This window comes from Dinoponera quadriceps, unplaced genomic scaffold (assembly GCF_001313825.1).
Source record: "Dinoponera quadriceps isolate SergipeBrazil2010 unplaced genomic scaffold, ASM131382v1 scaffold3, whole genome shotgun sequence".
NCBI lineage: Eukaryota > Metazoa > Arthropoda > Insecta > Hymenoptera > Formicidae > Dinoponera > Dinoponera quadriceps.
In genome coordinates, this window is record NW_014554293.1 from 95264 (window position 1) to 114945 (window position 19682).

The 19682-nt window shown below is 42.6% G+C and overlaps 3 protein-coding genes across 6 annotated transcripts; 2 read left to right on the forward strand and 1 right to left on the reverse strand.

Moving 5' to 3' along the window:
- The first annotated feature begins 4355 nt into the window (after window positions 1-4355).
- On the forward strand, window positions 4356-7444 carry LOC106743075 (25S rRNA (cytosine-C(5))-methyltransferase nop2). 2 transcript variants are annotated; one of them, XM_014616605.1, is made up of 7 exons: window positions 4356-4592; window positions 4737-4841; window positions 4923-5065; window positions 5211-5956; window positions 6048-6411; window positions 6495-6863; window positions 6962-7444. In XM_014616605.1, exons 2-7 carry the CDS (start codon window positions 4742-4744, stop codon window positions 7424-7426), a joined length of 2187 nt encoding a protein of 728 aa, XP_014472091.1. In that variant the 5' UTR covers window positions 4356-4592; window positions 4737-4741; the 3' UTR covers window positions 7427-7444. The 2 variants fall into 2 exon arrangements, with proteins under 2 accessions (XP_014472091.1, XP_014472081.1); XM_014616595.1 differs by having other exon boundaries at window positions 4357-4553.
- Window positions 7445-7463: 19 nt separating this feature from the next.
- On the reverse strand, window positions 7464-10699 carry LOC106743085 (vacuolar fusion protein CCZ1 homolog). The gene is made up of 11 exons (XM_014616618.1): window positions 10621-10699; window positions 10066-10486; window positions 9882-9976; window positions 9710-9803; window positions 9417-9623; window positions 9149-9324; window positions 8934-9077; window positions 8691-8836; window positions 8338-8605; window positions 8113-8240; window positions 7464-8035 (listed from the first exon to the last, which is right to left on the reverse strand). Exons 2-11 carry the CDS (start codon window positions 10138-10140, stop codon window positions 7983-7985), a joined length of 1386 nt encoding a protein of 461 aa, XP_014472104.1. The 5' UTR covers window positions 10141-10486; window positions 10621-10699; the 3' UTR covers window positions 7464-7982.
- Window positions 10615-13560, forward strand: LOC106743091 (uncharacterized protein C17orf59 homolog). Of its 3 annotated transcripts, none has more exons than XM_014616639.1 (5): window positions 10615-10708; window positions 10799-10911; window positions 11217-11744; window positions 11821-11981; window positions 12770-13560. In XM_014616639.1, exons 2-5 carry the CDS (start codon window positions 10822-10824, stop codon window positions 12819-12821), a joined length of 831 nt encoding a protein of 276 aa, XP_014472125.1. In that variant the 5' UTR covers window positions 10615-10708; window positions 10799-10821; the 3' UTR covers window positions 12822-13560. The 3 variants fall into 3 exon arrangements, 2 of the variants coding, with proteins under 2 accessions (XP_014472125.1, XP_014472115.1); XR_001374320.1 differs by lacking the exon at window positions 10615-10708 and having other exon boundaries at window positions 10715-10911; window positions 12770-12932; window positions 13341-13560; XM_014616629.1 differs by lacking the exon at window positions 10615-10708 and having other exon boundaries at window positions 10715-10911.
- Window positions 13561-19682: the final 6122 nt, after the last annotated feature.

Genomic DNA, 19682 nt, shown 5'->3' on the forward strand with positions numbered 1-19682 from the left:
TTTTACTTCTTACAATTTCTGCATCCACGAAACAAGCTCCTTCATGCGCAAAGTGCGCATTTACGAGATGGGTGTCGCTTTTTAAAAGAATGAGGAGTTGCTGGTATTCGGCTGCAAACTACTCCCGGGGACGGGGGTTATACTCGCGTTTTCGCTTTGCCGTTCCTTACTTCGCCACTCTTCAGCGAGACATTGTGCGCTGCGCACAAAAGCATACCGAAGGCTGAAGTGATTGAAAAGTTGAAATATTCCGCGAATTACGTGGGGAGCGTTTTGTGCGCGTGTATATGTATGTGACCAGGCGCGGTATTACGTAAAGAACGCGAAAACGCTTCGTGCGATCTGACAAATTGAGGATACGAACGATACCTTCTCGGCTGTAAATTACATCGCGGGGAGATACTTAATGAGGCAGATCAACGTAACGAGTAACGAAAGACGATAATTTTACTAATCTCGCCGGAACATCTTAACGGGGTGGAGAGGATTCGCGTCCTTTCAACGGCGCGTTATTAAATCGAGCAACCGGTGGCACCTCTCTCCCCCTTCAAATTTTACGATCGAATTTTCCCCGGTCAATGGACGCGGATCCCTTTCGTAAAAATCCGTACGGTCGAGTCAGGCTCGAGATCGGGCGGGGATATTTGATTAATTTTCCGGACAATGAAACTCTTGCTCGCGTCGTTCCACGTCGAAGTCCGGGCCGTTTCCGCGCTGGCTTTCGTTACCGGGGCGAGCAGAAGGGGGCTTAATTATTTCCAACGATCCGAACGCGCAACACGCCGGAGGTTGAATTCTAACGACTGAATGGTGCCGCGAAATACGTGCCCTGCGTAGTCGAATCGCATGATTCGACTTGACCCTAGCGCGCGTGTCGCGCTCGATTCGCGAGCGAGCGCGAGCGCGCACTTGCACAATTGAATGGCCGGCTTTAATTGAAGTCGTGACCGCTGTTACGGTACTGCGATTATGTTCGCATGCGGTAATTCATTGCAACGCGAGGCAGCGACGCATTCGGCGTAACGCGCGGAGATACAAAGGCATCTTCCTATCCCCCTTCTCTCTCTCTCTCTCTCTCTCTCTCTTTCTCTCTCTCTGAAACAGAGAGATCTAAAAGAACCGCACAATAACCGCACGACTTAAGAATATATATTGTGCATAGTTTAAAAAAATGAAAAAATTATGCAACGATTACAAATTGATCTGCATTGCATTTAAAAGTGACCACCGAAAGTTTGGCGATAATTCAGATGGATCGAAAGTTATCTCACTTTAGTGAAGGTTGTAAAGTGACATGAATTCGATAAGAATTCGATAAGATTTGCATTGTGTATACATTGAAATATCTATTATCTAACTCATTGTTGTGTATTGTGTAATATCTATTATCTAACTTATTGTTCGTGCAATTGGAAAAAATTCTTGTGTGAATTATGATTTAGTGATTTTCAATTTGTTTTCCTTTCCTTTACTTTTCATCTCTCTCCTATTCATTTCCTCATGCTATATGTATATGTTAATAACAGTTAATTAAACAGTTCAATGTTAATTTAATAGTTACATGAAACGTAATTTACTTTTTATTTTTTGCGCTTTTGGGAACTGAATCCCGGGGCGCAATAAATATCTCCCCCCCCCATTTCTCTTTCTCTTTTTCTCATTTTTCCGTTTCTCTGTCCGTCTGTTTTCGAACGTTACTTTGCGATTTCGAGTTTCTACGGCGGACCGACTTTTATTCCAGAAGATATCTGCCGCGGTTAAAGCCTAACGATTCGCGCGCACCGCGTGTTTTCAAGTGCCTATTAAATGACAGAGGAAATCCGAGGACGGGAAATATTCACTGTGCGCTTTTGTGTGCTTTACAATATCCGATTATGCCAGCGCGCGCGGCAACGGTTTCTTTACAACGCGCGGCAATTTATCGGTACTTAGTGTGCGGAAAACGCGAAAGCTATTTATGCAGCTCGAACAGAGTCGCGACTTCCCGCGGTTTTATCGAATAACGGAGCGGCAGATCCCACGGTTTTTACCGCGAAACATCTTTCGTCGGATCTGAGGGAATTTTTTCACGCGGCAACAGAACACATCGCGCGCAAAATCGCGCTTTTCTTCTTTCATTAAAACAGAGGAAGAAGAATTGGGGATGCAAAATACTCGGCATGCAACTCGACCCGACGATATTCCCGATTTTTTTGCAAGGACGTATGACGCATGCAAAACGGAGTAACCGCCAGGGCGGAACGACGATATTCGGATAAGTGAAACGACTTCTTTCGGCGGCGAAGCACGACTACGAAATACAAACAGATCCCGGATAATTGAAATGCTTCTGGGGTCGCAAACCGGGCACGGAGAAGGGGGGATCGAGCGTTTTCTTTTTCGTGCTATGTAAATTGCATTACCGAGCGGCTGTTAGATAGCGCCGCGCGAAAAAAATCAAATCGCGCTCGCCGGTACCGCTCGTTTCCTCGACGCGCGGCGCATTAAACATTCATATTCTCGCGGGCGTAAACTTTAAAATTCCACCATGAATGTCGAACTTTCCCTCTATCGCGCCGCACGCCGCTGGAACTTTTTCTCCGACTTAAAAACGCCGTGAAACGTCCCGTAGTCGTAATCGGGATCTCCGGGCTCCTGTAACGAATATCTATCAGTGACTACGTTGATTGAAACTTTTTTCGGTACACCCACTTAGAGAGATATTTCCGTGAGCCCGAAGATACGCAAATATATTGCCGTAATGTAGATGTCAACTTATTTTGTCCGTGATTCACGATTTTTCAGAAAAAATTAAAAGAGATAAAAGGCCACGGAGTTAAGAAGGACGTTCTGCGCCCGCAAGCCTCGATGCTTCGTACTTTGTGGTAGCTTCGTTCCACTCCGGAACGAGATACGTCAAATCGCTGCGCACACCGCGAATTACAAATTTCAATCGCGTGCGCGGAGAAAAATAATTTTGCTGGTGTTGCAGCGAAACCGTCGTTACTACCGCATATTCGTCGCAATGCTAATAACATTTTACCGGCATAATCAAATTAGCGAGAGCCAATTTATACAGTTCCAGCAAATTCTTCTTCTCCGTACGCTTGATAAGTTTACCTTAGCGATTCCGCTTTTCGAGCCCGTTCCGCTGAGCGTGTTCCACTCTACCGACTACCAACTGCCAATTGCACGTTAGAAGAATACGCCTCGCCTCTCGAGCCGATCTTCTCAGGACTTCCTTCTCCCGCGAATTTTATTACAATCGCTTTGATTCGAAAAAAAAAAAACACTTGAAGTTTCTCCTATTCGCAATACGTCCCTTAACTTTGCTCCTCGCTCGGCGCATCCGAAGTCAAGCTCAAACTTTTTCGAATATACCTTCTCAAGCCCAAAAGATCCGAACAATTTAAACTCGAGGCTGAAAGTTTAAATTATCCGAGCCGCTCGACTATGTCGGAAAATTCCGAGTTCGCTAACCTCGACATCTCGCGGTTACTTGATCGCAAGTCACGTAGCTGGGAGCTCAAATACTCCGCCAGCCGCGAATATAACGCGCAAACGTGATAAATACTTAATGATACGCCTAGCAACGTCGTATCTCTTATTAGCTTTATTGATTTATAGCGTTATCGCGCGAACATGCCCGGGATACCGAGAGGTATTCGGACAGCAGCTATTTCATGGAGAATCCGTACCACCTGAACGGCTAGATTTCTTATCGAACGGACTCCATTTGTCGGTATCTCTGTGACCGGAAGCGTTACCGTAAGCGTGAACCGCATAATATATCTCCTGGCGCGCATTTAAGAGGTTAAGTTTTTGTCCCATGCGTGCCGAGATATATATTCGGGCATTAAATCTTCGAGATAGTCTCATAGACGTTTTTCTTTCATTTATCCGCGTCCATTGAAAGGCGTCAGCCGATCGAATGTCAGAAGAAATACCGAGAGAATTCAAATAAACGCAAAACTTACTCGGTGAGGTCTCGTCCGTGTCCGACATCAAACATCGTTTTCGGAGAGCGGAAGTTGAGACTTTACTTACGAATCCGACCGTCGACCGCCGTGAGGACGCTACCTATCGGACTCCTGTTTCACAGCCGACTTATGGCTCCGGAGTAGTCAGCTAAGAATGCGTTTGACGATAGAAGAGAGGAAAGCCTGAGAGCGGCCACGGCCGCGATAAAACTGTTACTTCATCTCGAAGCGCCTCTATGTAGTTCGTGCGCGAACTACGAAGCCAGCGTCCACAATTTTTCGGTTCTGTTCCATGCTACTTTCACGACTTTTTGGTTCTGTTCCGTACTATGTCTACGAGTGAGACCACTTACATGAAGGCGGACAATTTGTTCATTTTTAAGTCGTCTCACTCGTAGCACGGAATAGAACCAAAAAACTGTGGACTCGTAGTTCGCGCACGAATTATGGTCACAGAGGCGCTTCAAAATAAAGTAACAACTTTATTGCGGCCATAGCTGGTCTCAGGCTTCTGTTTGGCGGTAGGATCACGCCGGCGTGAATGTTTTTAGGTTTTAGGTTAATGTCTGATATCATCTTCCACGTGACGTAGAGGTTAGAACTCCTGAATTATTTACACTGCTTTACGCGTTTGTAAGCTGATTTACAGTATTTTTAAACGAAGAAATATTTTGTATAAAGAAAAAAATGTGTTCCTTATATGCAAAGAAATAAAATATCACCGACGATTATAGATTAATAAAATTAATAAGAATCTAATGTGAGAATGGTTTGCAGACTAAATGGGTCGTAAAGCAAAATTTGACGGAAGCCAGGCCCCGAAGGGGCCCGGAAGAAAGGCGAGGAAACAAAGTGATCCCACCTTTCCAAAGGAAGTTTTGGGTATGTAAAAATATTAATCACTTTCTGTAAAATTAATATAAGATCTTATCTAATATAATGAAACATGAATTTATATCGCAGTCAAGGAAATTACCAAATTGAGTCATCGGCAGAAGCAAAGGATGAAAAAGAGGTTACTAAAAAATCCAAAGCTGAAAGAAAATACAAAAAAGTTATTCAAAAAAGAAACTAATCCTGAAGAAGAACAGATTCAGTTGAAAAAGGTATGTCTTTCTTTCATATGATAAGTAATATAAATTTGTCACATAAACTTTTACAAACTAATTGTATTTAATTAATTTTGCTCATCTTCGTCATTGTTGAAATCCATATCATTTTACTATCACTATGAAAATTCATCCTGATAAGGTTTCTAAGCTACAAAATAAAGTAAAAGAAAGTAAGAAGAAGGAAATGAAACAAAAAATGAAAACTATTATAGGAAACGACAATAACGACAATACAGAGATTTATTCTAAGGTTTCCAAGCCACAAAATAAAATAAAGGAAAGTAAAAAGAAAAAGGAAATAAAACAAAAAGTCAAAGTTAATGTAGGAAAGGATAATAATGACAATATGCATTCTGATAAGATCTCCAAGCCACAAAATAGAGCAAAAGAAAGTAGAAAGAAAAAAGAAATGAAACAAAAAGTCAAAATTAAAGTAGAAAATGATAGTAATGATAATATGGAGATTCATTCTGATAAAGTTTCCAAGGCAAAAAATAAAGTGAAAGAAAGTAAAAAGAGAAAGAGAACAAAACAAAAAACTATAACCAATAACGTAGGAAGTGGTAGTAATAATGATTTCATATGTAATATGGATTTTAATAACGACGAAGATGATCAAGTTGAACAGGATGAAGAAGATATGAGTGATGATGAGTTGCTTTCCGTAACAAACTCCCGAAAGAAGTTAAAGAAAGCAAAACAGAAATTCATAACGAATACTGCAGGAAGTGATAGTGATATAGAAAATAATATAGCAGTCAGTGATGAGGAAGAATCTGGCGATGAAGATATGGAGCAAGATGAGGATGACAGTAACAGCGATGACGATTTACTTCCCGTTGAAAAGGCTAGTAAGAAATTGGTAAAGGAAAAGCAGAAGGAAGAGTGAGTAACTTTTCAGTCACCATTTCTAACAGTAACCAGTTATTTTCCCTTTTTATTTATATTTATCTCTTTTATTTCCTCAACCAAACAGGAAGCTCGCGCAGAAAGAAATGGATAGTATGATGTCTCAGCAAAGTGTATTCTCTTTTCCAACCGAAGAAGAACTTGCCAGTGTCACCAACTTGAAAGATATTCAGCAACGAATACGAGACGTTGTTATGGTGTTATCGGATTTCAAGAGATTACGCGATGGAAGTAGGTCGCGTTCTGATTATACCGAATTACTCCAACGAGATTTGTGTACATATTACAGTTACAATGACTTTCTAATGCTGAAACTGATACAAATGTTCCCACTGGACGAGTTATTGGAGTACTTAGAAGCGAGCGAAGTGCAAAGACCCATGACTATTCGCACTAACACTCTGAAAACGCGACGTCGCGACCTGGCGGAGGTATATTTCCCTTTCATTTCGTACACTGTGTGTCGACTCTTGCATCTAAAGTAAATAACATCTAATATCGCAATGTATTACAGGCTTTGATCAACAGGGGAGTTAATCTCGATCCATTAGGAAAATGGACCAAAATCGGTTTGGTGGTGTATTCGTCGCAAGTGCCTATGGGCGCGACGCCCGAGTATCTGGCGGGGCATTACATTATACAGGGTGCTTCTAGCTTCTTGCCCGTCGAGTCGTTAGATCCAAGGGAGAATGAAAGAATCCTCGACATGTGCGCCGCGCCAGGTGGTAAAGCCTCGCACATCGCTGCCGTCATGAAGAATAGCGGGGTACTGTTCGCGAACGACGTGAATCAGGATCGGTTGAAGGCCGTCGTTGGTAATTTCCACAGGCTCGGTATCGTCAATTCCATAGTCTGCAGTTATGACGGAAGGAAATTCCCCGCGGTAAAAAAACGAAATCATTATCCTTAATAGTGATTGAACGTGATAAAAAGAAAAAAGAGGATTTCCTCAGGACTTACAATTACGATCGTGACTTTCAGGTTATGAAAGGCTTCGACAGGGTTTTGTTGGACGCCCCGTGCACAGGCACGGGAGTGGTGGCGAAAGATCCTAGTGTGAAGACGAATAAAGACGAGGTGGATATTCAGCGTTGCTGCACGTTGCAGAGAGAATTGTTGTTGGCCGCGATAGACTGCGTTAACGCGCGTTCGGAAACCGGCGGTATCATCGTTTACTCGACTTGCTCGATCCTCCCGGAGGAGAACGAATGGATTATCGATTATGCGCTTAAAAAGCGCGACGTCAAGCTACTGCCCACGGGCCTGAAATTCGGGACCGATGGTTTCACGAGTTATCGGCAACACCGATTTCACCCTTCGCTGAAGTTGACCAAGCGATTTTATCCCCATGTACATAATATGGATGGCTTTTTCGTGGCGAAACTGAAAAAATTCTCCAATATTATTCCCAATCAAAGGAATGTAAACGAAGAAACGTCTGATTAAAATTTTTAATAGACTTTTTACAGTGGTTTCTTGTCTTATGATAAAATGACATGATACTGTGGATCTCTTAGGGCTACTAACTATTGCGTAAAATAATTATTTACAGGTCACCTGATATACAGTACTCTATGTTACAGATTTCATAGGCAATGAATGCCTAAATTGCCACGAGAGTAAATAATATTTTTTTAAATGTATCGATCATTTTTTTCATACTTTATATCACATATAAATTGTACAACTTTATGTAATCGCAAGATACTGTAATCCCAACTGCGAACGTACTAACCAGACATGAACGAATCAAACTTGGTAGTTTAACCAGTTAACTGTTTTTGACGAGTATACTCGTCAAAAACAGTTAACTGGTTAAATTGCATTTGTGACTAATAGGTTCGTGTCCGAGTATATGTAAGTGGGGCTCAAATATAATTATTATTTCAGAATGTATAATGCTTGTTAACAATCGGCGGGAGATAACAGAATTCTATTAAATCGTAAGGGAAGAAAATCATAAAAACGAGACGTAATGTTCGATGTTTTTCTGATAAACTCGTCAATGGAAAAAGATGCTTTTCAATTGTTTCTCACAGAGCCTTTTCACTTCATCTACAATACATAATGATATTATTATTAATGCGAACATCCCGGTCTAATCGAATTATCGTAGAACATACTGCACGTACCGTCGATTTCTATGATACTTGCACTCTTCTGTTGTATAACGACAAAGAATTCTCTCAAATTGGACAATTTTGCAACGACCCAGTAGTCGCTCATAGTCTTTATGATTATTTCACCAGCCTCGTTCAATCTGCGAATCAAAAAGTCAATTAATACACAATTCTTACTAAAGTGTATATATACATTTGAAATTTATGCAATTAAATGAATCCTAAAGACATACACACCTGTTTGTATCGTTGTATATGTCAGTGATAATCCTCAGCACTTCCGGTGTTGTAAGTACGTTAGAGCAACGTCTGTTGTCCAGATGTATTGTACTTTTGTAAGCTAAATTCAGCTTATTAAAATATAGGTACTTGGTATTACAAGATTCTGGCATGACTACTACGTGTTTAGCACATTGCTCGGCTACGAAACTGACTAATGTGGTTAATTGCGGACCCAAGAAGCTGTCTAAGCTTTTAAAAAAGTCTATTAACAAACTAGTTTTCCCTGAAAGAAAAGTGAACTTTACATCCTGACACGGTTCTCCCGCCGACGAAGAGATACACGACGAGATATTGAAAGTCTCACTTACTATCAACGAAAAGACATATAGTGGCGCTCAATGCTCGATATATCACTAAGTATAATGATACAGGTTTGGTGGAATAATTGATGAAAACTTTGGGCGATTTTCCAATTAGACTTGGCTCGTTGACACTCGCAGGTCCGGTGACGAATCTGTAAATGGAAATGTTTCTCTTTAAAAATGAACGATATTCGAGCAGTATATAAATGTTCGAATTAGAACATTTGAAATATATATTTCTCCTCTTACTTTCCATAATGCGAAGTTGTGAATGGCGAGGGGGAATTCCTAGGCATCGAGCCTCCATGCAATTCCTTTTCCAAGTGAGCCGGTAAAATTGTGTTTACCAAGTAATTATATACTACTTGCATATCTTCAGGCTCCAATCCGCTCCTAAGTGCATGAGACTTGTGTGAAAATTCATGTGTATAAGTGAATATAAAGGTGACAAATGTGCGACTTACCAAACAACTTGATCATTATAAAGAAACGCTGTGTATTTCACTTGTGTGAACATAGCTTCTACAAGATTCATAAAACACTGCACTCTAAGGAATGTGATCTTATCGAGAGGTAAAAACTGTAAACCTTGAAAAACATCTAAAATGTCGCTATTATTTAACTTTAGTGAGTGCAGATACTGAAACGAGCAAACAACACAGTAAGAATACAGGCCCATATATGGAATATAAATTATATACACCGCTTATAATTAAAGACTATTTTTCTCACTCGTGAATAAAAATGCTCCAGCTTGAGTTTCAACAACATCACAGACCCGCAATCGGGATCGTTAATAATAGTTTCAAAGGAACCCATAAATAACCTGAACATCATGTACGTCTGTTTCAATATAGCTTGGCAAACATTACTGGATACCTCGTCATTTTGATACTTATTACCATCTTTTTCTTTGTAAATATAGGGAATACCAACAATCTGTGAAACATTGATGTAACACGTATTAAGTCGGGGAAAACGATGATTTGCATTATCATATCGTATTATTTCGTTTTTTGTCTTACCATTACCATCCAAAAATTAGGTTCTGGTTGATAGTAAATTTGACGTGTCTTGTGTGTGTGGCAATAATCACATGGTTGCCCGGGATTAAACGATCTGCCACATGATAAAAAAGTTTTGTTTTATTAACCGTTCTCATCGAGTTGCGTGAAAAAGCTTAACTAGAATACATACTCTGTAAATTTGATTATCGCTTCGCTGAGTCCTATGTTCTTAATTTGAACTTCCACATCCTTCTCCGGATAGTAATACAATATTTTGTTTTGCTCCTGAAAATTTTTCGCACGTCGCACAATTATAATATTCAAACTGGAAAGAGATAAAAGACAGCACTCCCGGCACATAACTGCATACTCACCTCCCCTTCTTTCTTCGCATACGTGCCGTTAAAAATATAAAAATGTTCCAACGTGATCTCAGATTTCGAAGTCATATTACTGACTTGATATATATAAATAATAAAAGCCAACTATATATGTATTAGTAAATACTACAAGAATTTAGATTTCATTGGAACATGTCAACCTATGACTGCAGAAATTAACCTGTATCAGACAAATAATTGTTTTGATTTCAGGAGACAAGTGTCACGACCAAACAAAAAGCTTGTTCTTTTTAGTTGAATTTCTCGCACTGACACAAGGTTACTGCTACGTTCGTTTCTAGCAGAAATAACAGTAACAATCGCTCGTTCCTTCCCAAAGTGAAGCGGTAGTCGATGTAACAGCTGATTGTACTTTCTGTACTCGGTATTGAACGAGTGCAGAGACTGTCAGTACCTGCGAAATTTACAGCTCGCGTGAATACATATTATTTATAACATAAAATAAAAGGTACGATCTTAAATAATAATAAAAATACAAATAACAGAACAGAACGAACATTGGTTTAATATTTTTCAATATAGATTTACCGTAAGAAATGTGTGTGGCAGTCGATAAGAGTATCACCTCTTTCGGTAATGCTCGAGTGCTGTTCACTCGACTCGTGAGTAATTTTAGGTTAGGTCATGTTCAGTTTACTCGCAGTGATCCGGAGAATTACGTTTGTGTTTATAATAATATTGGATATCCTTCCTGCGTGCTTTGTAGCGGCGATCGTTGACAGAAAAAAGATGGAATCCGACGAGATTGAGATACCTTCGAAGTCGGGATCGAATATTCGAAATGACAAGAACGTGGTTATCGACTACGACGAAGACAGAGTAAGGTTAGAATTAATACGTTGCGTTCAATGTTGGGCGTTTACGAATTTATGTACATTTCAAAACACTCACTCTTTATATTATTTTTCGCTAATTATATTTGATATTCTTCGTCTACTTTGCATGCAAGACATAATTTGGATAATTTTATACATATACTGTTACTGGAATGGATATACTAATATCTATTTGTGAATGCCCAACACTACTTGTTTAATTTATTTTCACGCAATTTTAAATTTACATATTTACATATTTTGTGACGTTCAAGTATCATACAATGTTATATGATTTTATCATTTCAGCTTCACGAAATGACAGCGTCTTACTCTGAGATATCATTTGATTCGCAATCCTCGCCACCTATCTCGGAATTAAGATCGCTTATCGATTCCCCTGATATTGACAGTGGGAAGTACTTAGATGACAACCTAGATAAGATAGGCGGAGCTGGACACAGGCCGGATCAATTGAATTTAAGAAGCAGAGGCGGCAGTCCAACAGAGGATGACGATCTAGACCCACCGAGTTATCACAGGGCCATTGGTTACCTGAAATTGGAGGGTAGCGTAATGCAGGATGGAGATATGGTGTTGTTTGTAACGGAAAATTTGGAAAATAAAATTAAATTGTCCAGTCCTGTAACCAAGAAGGGTGATACCCCGTCGTTTCCGGGATCTCGAAGTTCAACTCCGTGCCTCTATAGGCAAGCCTTGACCCCTCAGTTACCATCCCTCGACCATAATGTATTGAACGAACTGGAAATGGAGGCTAGGAAAGTGGCAACTTCTGTGGATGCATTGACCGAGAACCTGGCTGCGATCTTACAAAATGTAAGTCGTCAAACTTGGAGTCTGGTCATACGTCACACAACAGTCATGTGATTGCATCGTTTGTAATTGTTTTCAGGCATCTGCTCTCACAGTGGGTTGCTTGGAGACTTACAGAGATGCAGTGTGTAAGACGTGCGACGCTGTGGATCATAATATTAAGTCAATGTACCAGTTGATGGCCAAGTGCGAGGAATTGTCCAAGTCGATGGGATCAATTTACAAGTTGGCGGAGCAGATGTAAGCGTATCACGATGCAAGTGCTTTCTATTTTAATTAAATCGATGTACGCGGAAAATCACGGCCTCGGGCAGCGAGAGGAACTCTGGTTGTTATAAACTATTATTAGCATTTCTATTAAATTCCCCGGGGAGACGACGCGATTCTTGTTTGTAAAGTCAATCAAGAGTATCTAACTGTAAATTATGATCTTAGTGCGAGAAGAAAATTTCGCTTTAATCAAATGCTAACAGGGCGTCGGCGCGAAAACGAAAGGGAGAAGCGCGCGCTCGAAAGAAAGAGGGAGAGGAAGAAAGGAGCTCCCTCCAGGGAAGGCGGGGACGCGCATATTTATTAAAAGTTTCTCGCACACGGTTCTCGGTGAACTATTAGCCGTCGCCTAGTGTTCGTGCGGCGGAACAGTGCATCGAATTTTAAACTTGAAACTCCTCGGTGTCTCCGGCAGAAGGAAGGGAAAGAAGGAGAGAAAAAGGAGCTCCTTCCCGGCGCGCCTCCCTCGATTCGCTCTTCGTTACGAGAATTAATGACGAGCTCGACGAGGAGATCTTGTTCACCGGGCTCCTGTCGCGAGATCCTTAACGCGACGGAAAGCGAGCCTGGCTGCTGCTCTGCAGCCAGCAAAAGAAAACAAATCTATTTCAGCTAATTTCGTAGCCGTGGCCGCCGTGAATATTGGAGTAGGTCAAACGGACCAGCAGGCCGTTCTATGTAAATGCGCGCCCCGCCAGATATGCGATCTATATATATATTCGACGTATATATCAAAATTGCTTCGCTTGACTTTTCAGCAAAGAGATGAAGAGGATGCTGGAGCTGTTTGAGAGCGCGATGAATCTGTGAGGCGGCCATCTCGATCTCGATAAATCATTCTGTCGCGGGTCGCTCTCGCTATTCTTCTTCAATGGATGCAACGTCGCACATTGTCGTCCGTTAATTTATGGTGCGGCGAGAGTAAGTAAAGCGGCGGAATATTGCGTTTCCGTTGATGTATCACAACAAATAGAATAATTTAGCGTTTATGTTTTCGAAGTTCTTCAAACGCGCGCGTACATGCATGTGTGTGTGTGTGTGTTTGCCCAACGGAGATACGTTCGGCTATCGATTCACGATAGATTCTTATCGAGACGATTAACATACGGAGGGGAGACAGTGTGGAATGCACAAGTATAAATTACACAACTTTAGCGGGTAATTGTAATAGAAAAACAGAATTAGCTCTCGCAGCTAAAAACTAACACAGGTAAAAATTAGTTGTCCGTGTAATACAATTGAAATTTAGTTAATTTAGATAATTTTCTTGTTCCTGTAACTAGATTTCAATTGTATCATATGAATAGCTAATTCTTTTTCCGTGTGCAGATAATAATTCTATATCTGATAATGGTTTCAACTTGAGCGACGCAGTGTGTCGGGGACTAGCAGTTTCGATGTTCCGCAATGTCGCTGTTGGATCAATTGCATTCTTCTAATTTATATACGTCGCACAGTGTTTTCAGTTTTTCTCCGCAATTACCTCCCCGTATATATTGTACATACGCTGAAACTATAAATGTTAAATAAAAAACCCCAATGAATACAACATAGACTCTTCCTGTTACGTCGAATCATCCCATTTGAATGAAACGAGAAAAAAGAACGCGCGTTTTCCGCGTGTTAATTCTTTATTCATACGCTTCGACGCACGTAAATCTGCGACCCGGATGGAAACAAAGCTTGTAACCCCGATGAAACAAAAAGAGAGAGAGGACAAAAACGAAAAAAAAAAGAAACAGGCGACAACTTTTGCAGTATGCGCGACGTCGCAGCAGAGGAGAGAGCGCGAGTCGGCGAGCGGCGCGCATGGGGCGAGAAGAGAGGGAAATTTGACGGGACGCGAGAGAGGACGGTGGTGGTGAAACGAGGGTGGAAAATGGCTCGGAAGGGTAGCAGCGACGTCTACTTTGTAACCGTAGACCGATACAGTCGGTGGAAGCGACCGGATATCATATTCCAGGATGTGCATTAGAGGCGCTGAGCAGCCGCCATCACGGTCCGTTCCCGTATCCCATCGTCGTCGGGCAACTAAATACAATAACGGGATGGATGACTCGGATGTTGGCGTCGGGGGTTAACGGCTTTCGCGACGGCGGACCACTTTTCAGTCGCCTTTTCGCCCTCGAAGCGGCATCAGGAAGAGGAAGGAGGGCAGCCAGGTCGCCCGCCCGTTCTCTCTCTCTGCCCCTTTTTGCGCGCCGCAAGGATCTCTCCGTTCGTTCCGACGTGGCCTCGCACAAAAGATGGTATCAACGATATCGCACCGTGTCGGGGCACTCCGAGTGCCGCTTGATAAATGGAAATTCTGAATGGGCCCATTAATCGTGACTGCTAGCTGAAAAATTAACGAGCCGCTCTCTTATCAGCGGAGTAACGCGTTTATTAAGGGTAGGGCGATCGGCGACTGCACGACGCTCTCGCGAGAACCGCGTGGTATCCCGAGGTTCCGCAGAATCTCTCCCCCTTGGGATCCTCTTGGCGCGTTTTCTCTTATTCATTATTACCGTAACGCCATTCTTTTAATTGGTTCACTTTATACAGGGTATTGTATGAACTTAAGAAGCATGTTTCTTATGCAAATTGAAATAGAAAATGTTTTATAAAAAGATTGCTACAGACCTGAGAAATTAGAAAAACCGGGAAAAGTCATGGAAATTTAAATTGGTCAGGGAAAATCTGGAAAAGTAAGGGAAAGACGTAAAAGAACGTGGAATTTTTAATTTTGCTCACAATTCCCTTAAATTTACATTAGAAACATGCTCCTTAAGTTTGTACAGTATGTCAAGTAATACTCTGTATAATTCTGTAGTTAGTTTTTATAATTATGTCCTACACTATTCTTATTATTTCTCTTTATTCCTCAAAAAAGTCGCGCGCCCACTTACAGGTTAATCACATGCCGCAGTATCGTCGCCCGGGTTTCTCATTATTGTATTCGCGTTCCCAACGCGCTTTCGTTCCTCCCGTTGCTGCCGTCGGTGTAACGCCACTCCGTATGTAACCACCACACCAATGTAATCTGCGGATGTAATCCGAATTCAATGCCGTCCGCGTCTCGCGCGTGTCTCGTTCGCGCTCATTGTAAGTCGCTTCTGGTCGCCCATTGTCCTCCCATCGCGAACACATTTCTCTTAATTTCTTCATTACCGTTTCCTCGCCGACACGACGAGCTTTTTTTCCTTCTCCTTCGAGCATGCGCCGCGCCGACCTTTCACGTTTTCCCGCAGTGGTGTGTACGTGCGCGCGTGTATCTGCATGCCGTTTGAAAATTTCGCATTTATCTATTCTCGATGCTGCGGCACACAATGTCAGAGGCAACGAGTAACTGGTTTCACGGCTCCCTCCGCCCCTATCTGTGTGCCCATTGTGGACTCGGGTTGTAAATAATGCCGGGCAAAAAGCCCCGGCGGCGCGTCGCGACGCGCGCCTCATTTAACGCATTCGTCCGGCGGTAATTATTAAAGCCACGATGATTTTAATCCCGGTCGGCCGGCCGGAGGAAGGGGAGGAGGGACAGAGAAAAAAAGAAGCGCGGCCGGTGCGCGATGGCGGACAAACACCTCGTTAATTTATTTCCCCTGACTCGACGGTCATTGAGAACACGTGCATACTGTGCGGCGTGCTCCAGAGGAGGCTGCCGAGGTGTAATCTACGCTACACCGGCATCGTGGGACACGGCGCAATTTACGTTGAGGCCTTACATAAAAGCTTCGCGTAAAAGCGTATAAAAGGATTATTTGTACACACAGAATCTTAGCTCGTCGTTGCTGCCGCATGGAATTCTAGCTCCGTCTGGTCGCATTAATTTCATAGTTCTAACCGTAGCTTTTAAGGGGCTGTTTCCTCATGTGCGTGCATCAACATTTCCGATTTTCTCCTCTTGCGTTTATCTCGAGTTTTTAAATTTCAAAGATCTAAATCGAAAGCACATTTTTTTAAACTAGTAACCAATGTTTAAAAAAACGGTTTGATTGGTCGGTTTAAAACTTAGTTAGAATATAAAATATATACCTCTTTATTGTCTGAACTACAGTCAACTTGATTCGTTAAAAACTCGATTTTTTATTGCGTTTTATAAACCGAACAGATGCGCAATGTTTTCTTTCAAAATACCACCATTTTATTATTTCTGTTGTGTTGATGGCCATTCTAGTTTAGATGAGAACTATATTCATACAGAGAAAATTTGGTTTACTGTTTCGGCCGACCGGACAAATCGTGGTCACCGTCAAATTCAATTCTTCTTGCCTTATAAATATTATCGTATCGCCAATATTATTAATTTTACATGCTTCCAAGCATGTGTGAAGCGAAATGTAGATTCACGGAGTGAATCATGGCGCGTGATAGATCGGCCAAGCACTCGAGTATCTCTACAAACGCGCGGTGTGAATGCGCGTCTGTGAGAGGCCGAGTAGCTCTTGCTGAAGTAGCCGTTGACGAGTGGCCGTGTGTGTCCACACGCAGCGTTCTTTCTCCCTTCGTCTTCTTTTCCCACTTTTTTCTCTGCTCTGCATAAAGTGGTGCTGGCGTTTGCTCGTCAGTCGTCGCTTGCAAAAGAAAGAGGAGAGAAAAAGATGAACGTAATGACTAAATAAAAGATGGAGCGGCCAGATAGCCGACCGCGTTCATGCCGGCCACGGATATTGTGCATGTCGGTCGACCTGGTAAAGCCGGTGCAAAGTTCATTTCGCGCTCCGATGTCGTGTGATCAGTGAATGAATCGCCAGGACGCGAGATTTTTTGCTTCTCCATATATGCGGAAAACCTTATCGCTGTCCCGGTAGCGAATGCCTTCGCGCTCGCCCACTTTATCTTCCACAAACTTGTCTATCTGTTTGTCCATCAGTCTGCCTGTCTATACATATGCTTGCTGGCGATATCACAGAAATCCTTTTATACCGTAGAACGAGAGGCCTAAACTGAATGAAACCGACAAAAGGGCGTATCGCCAGGTCGCGATAGGAACGCACACGCGCCTTTCGTTATCGGAGCGGATGAAGAAACGAAGCTACGAGTTACGCAGCGCCCCTGATCCGTCGCCCCGGCCTCGATCACAAAGTTACTCGTTCCGTCGCTTTGATCATACACCGTTACAGCCGAGACTTTCTTAGTAAATTACTCAGAGACGCAAGATGCGAATGTCATCCCGAGGGAGCTTGCCTCTCTGTCGCCTGGATCTCGCTGGAAGGATGCAAAACGAGGGAGGGAGGACAGGGACCGCGTTGCTGTGATGTCGGGCCCCGTCGAGAGGAACGAGGCCTCCAAGGGGAAACGCGAAATGAATGGAAGAAGGCGATAGACATAAAGGGAGCATCGAATGCATCTCGGTTCACAGGACAACTTTACCAAGTTTTGAAAAGATTTCGAAGTTCCGAACCGACCAATCACAGATATAACTTTCGAATCCGCCAATAGTAGGCTACAAGTTTCGAGCTGACCAATCACAGATATAAGTTTAGAATCGGCCAATCGCAGCTACAAGTTTCGAACCGACCAATCACAATTATATATGCTGTTTCAAGCATCGATCTTCGAGAATCTCAATCGCGGCAAACTTCAGTTTGCTGAGTAACGGTTACGTGGGATAAGCTGTGTCCGCAGGTCGTTCCGCAATTCCCGCAATTTTGGTTTGGCTGAAGATGAGTCTCGTGCGCGAATCATCGCCGGGAGTTCAAGGAAGTAAGTTCTACGTGTAACAGCCGCGCTGAAGACGACCATCTCGCAAAACGGTCGGACGAGAGTACCGAGCAAGATATCGCGTGTCCATTGGGGTTATATTTCGAAATCGAATCACCGTATCGTACGCCCTCCATCCGCCGACGAAATCGGGAGTGCGTATTATCATCGCCAGAAGCGCCGAAAGTAAGTTCGCGGGGTGTCATGTCGTCGTTGTCGAGGCTGCGAGACGCCAAGCGAAATAGGAATTGTGATAAGGACAGGCGACGAGCGGGATGAAGGAAGAGAGAGAGAGAGAGGGAACATCGCTCGACGGATCACAGACTGCTAATTAAAAAACTCGGCATCGCGCGACGCCCTTGCTCTCTCTCGCGCGAAAGGGGCCTCTCCTTTTCCGCGAGGGAACCGTCGCGTAAGAAACCTTTCGCCTTCCCTTTCATTTTCCCGCACCCCCTTCGCACTGCAACCCTCTTTCGAATGCATACTTCCTCTCTCATCCAATAGCCAATGAGTTACGGGAGCTGGTTCTCTGTCTTTTTTCATGCGCGAACTTTATACACAAGCTTTCTCTCTCTCTCTCTCTCTCTCTCTCTCTCTCTCTCTCTCCCCCTATTTCCTTTCGCGCGCGCCGGGCAAAAGTATACGTCTCATACCGAGGGATCCTGCGGCGAGGATCCCTGCGTATGATGCGTTATCCTTTTCACAGCTTCCACCCTTGGAGAAGAGGAGAAGAGAGCGAAAAAAGAGGATTCCCTTTAGCATCGCTCGGGCGGATCCTCTTTGAAGGGAAATCCCTTAAGCCGATTACTAATAAAAGTTGCGCATCATTTTGCGCGCGGTATCTTAACGATCTCGACTTCCGGGTGTGTATGTTAAGGATCGAATTTTGCGAGACGTCTTCCCGTGTGGCGTGTTAATGAGTGAGAATACCTCGCTCGTTATCCCTCGGCAAATTCGGCGATGGAGAACTCGAAAATGAGACGTTAACGTATCTTTGACGCAGTTTCCGTTCCGCGGTGTAAAATTAACGTATTCGACGAGACCGACTTGACGACTTGCAATTAAATGTCTATGAGAACTCTTCTCGCAAAGTAGCTTCGAGGATGGATTCATTTTAGGATAACATTTATCGTTATTTGCTTCGAAATCGGCTAAACGTTCTTATCATTTTTTCTCGCGTTATCGTGTAATATCTCAGAATGCATTTTCTTATAAAATCTTAAAAACAAAATAATTCGTCTTTTTCGAAATATTAAAATAAAACCACATGACTGCTTTTATCAGATTGAAATTACGATTAATAAATTGTGACAATTTTGTGCGCTCTCTCTCTCTCTCTTCCTCTCTCTGCAATACGTATTCCACATTTCTCTGATAGGGCGATAACAAGGCACTATAAATCTTGAAAGAGGCATGCACGAAGTACACGGTGGACTAAGTTCAAGGAACGAACCTTCAAGAACCAATTAAATCGTTATTCGCAAATTAAGTTTGGTAATTATGAGTGGGCTTCAAGAGCGACGCGAGACGTGGAAGGGTTGGTAGTAGAGTCGGGGATTGCAACCGACGTAGCTCGAACTTCGCAACTTTCGTCGCTTTTTGTGCAACTTTTCTTGTTAAGATCGCTATTATAAATTTTTGGCCCGGAGCCAAGTATTCCCGACGGTTATATATACCGACGGTGTTTGCTTACGCGTAGAGAAAAAAGAATTAATAATGATAATCGCGTACGCGCATCAGATCGAATTATTTTTATTTATTATCAATCATTAATAAATAAAATAGTGGTGAAATATCGCCTTTGCATAGAATTTTTGAGTTTTATTGTTCCAATTTTTCCGAGAATATGGTTGGCCGTCGCGTGACAGGTGCGAACGTCGGAACGAGCGAGATAATTAAGACGCTCTAAGGAATTATAAAGACGTCTTTCAGACAATAAGACGTCTAAAGGATGCCTTTGAAGTCTTTGACGTCTTTTAGACATATATG

Bases quoted from the DNA above. Each gene is read 5' to 3' on its own strand.
- LOC106743085 (XM_014616618.1), bottom strand. From the start codon at position 10,140: ATGACTTCGAAATCTGAGATCACGTTGGAACATTTTTATATTTTTAAC. The intron at 9,977-10,065 runs GTGAGTATGCAG...AAAAATTTTCAG, and splicing joins ATGCGAAGAAAGAAGGGGAG to GAGCAAAACAAAATATTGTA. The intron at 8,837-8,933 runs GTAAGAGGAGAA...TTCCATTTACAG, and splicing joins ACAACTTCGCATTATGGAAA to ATTCGTCACCGGACCTGCGA.
- LOC106743075 (XM_014616605.1), top strand. From the start codon at position 4,742: ATGGGTCGTAAAGCAAAATTTGACGGAAGCCAGGCCCCGAAGGGGCCC. The intron at 5,957-6,047 runs GTGAGTAACTTT...TCAACCAAACAG, and splicing joins AAGGAAAAGCAGAAGGAAGA to GAAGCTCGCGCAGAAAGAAA. The intron at 6,864-6,961 runs GTAAAAAAACGA...CGTGACTTTCAG, and splicing joins ACGGAAGGAAATTCCCCGCG to GTTATGAAAGGCTTCGACAG.
- LOC106743091 (XM_014616629.1), top strand. From the start codon at position 10,717: ATGTTCAGTTTACTCGCAGTGATCCGGAGAATTACGTTTGTGTTTATA. The intron at 11,745-11,820 runs GTAAGTCGTCAA...AATTGTTTTCAG, and splicing joins TGGCTGCGATCTTACAAAAT to GCATCTGCTCTCACAGTGGG. The intron at 11,982-12,769 runs GTAAGCGTATCA...TTGACTTTTCAG, and splicing joins TACAAGTTGGCGGAGCAGAT to CAAAGAGATGAAGAGGATGC.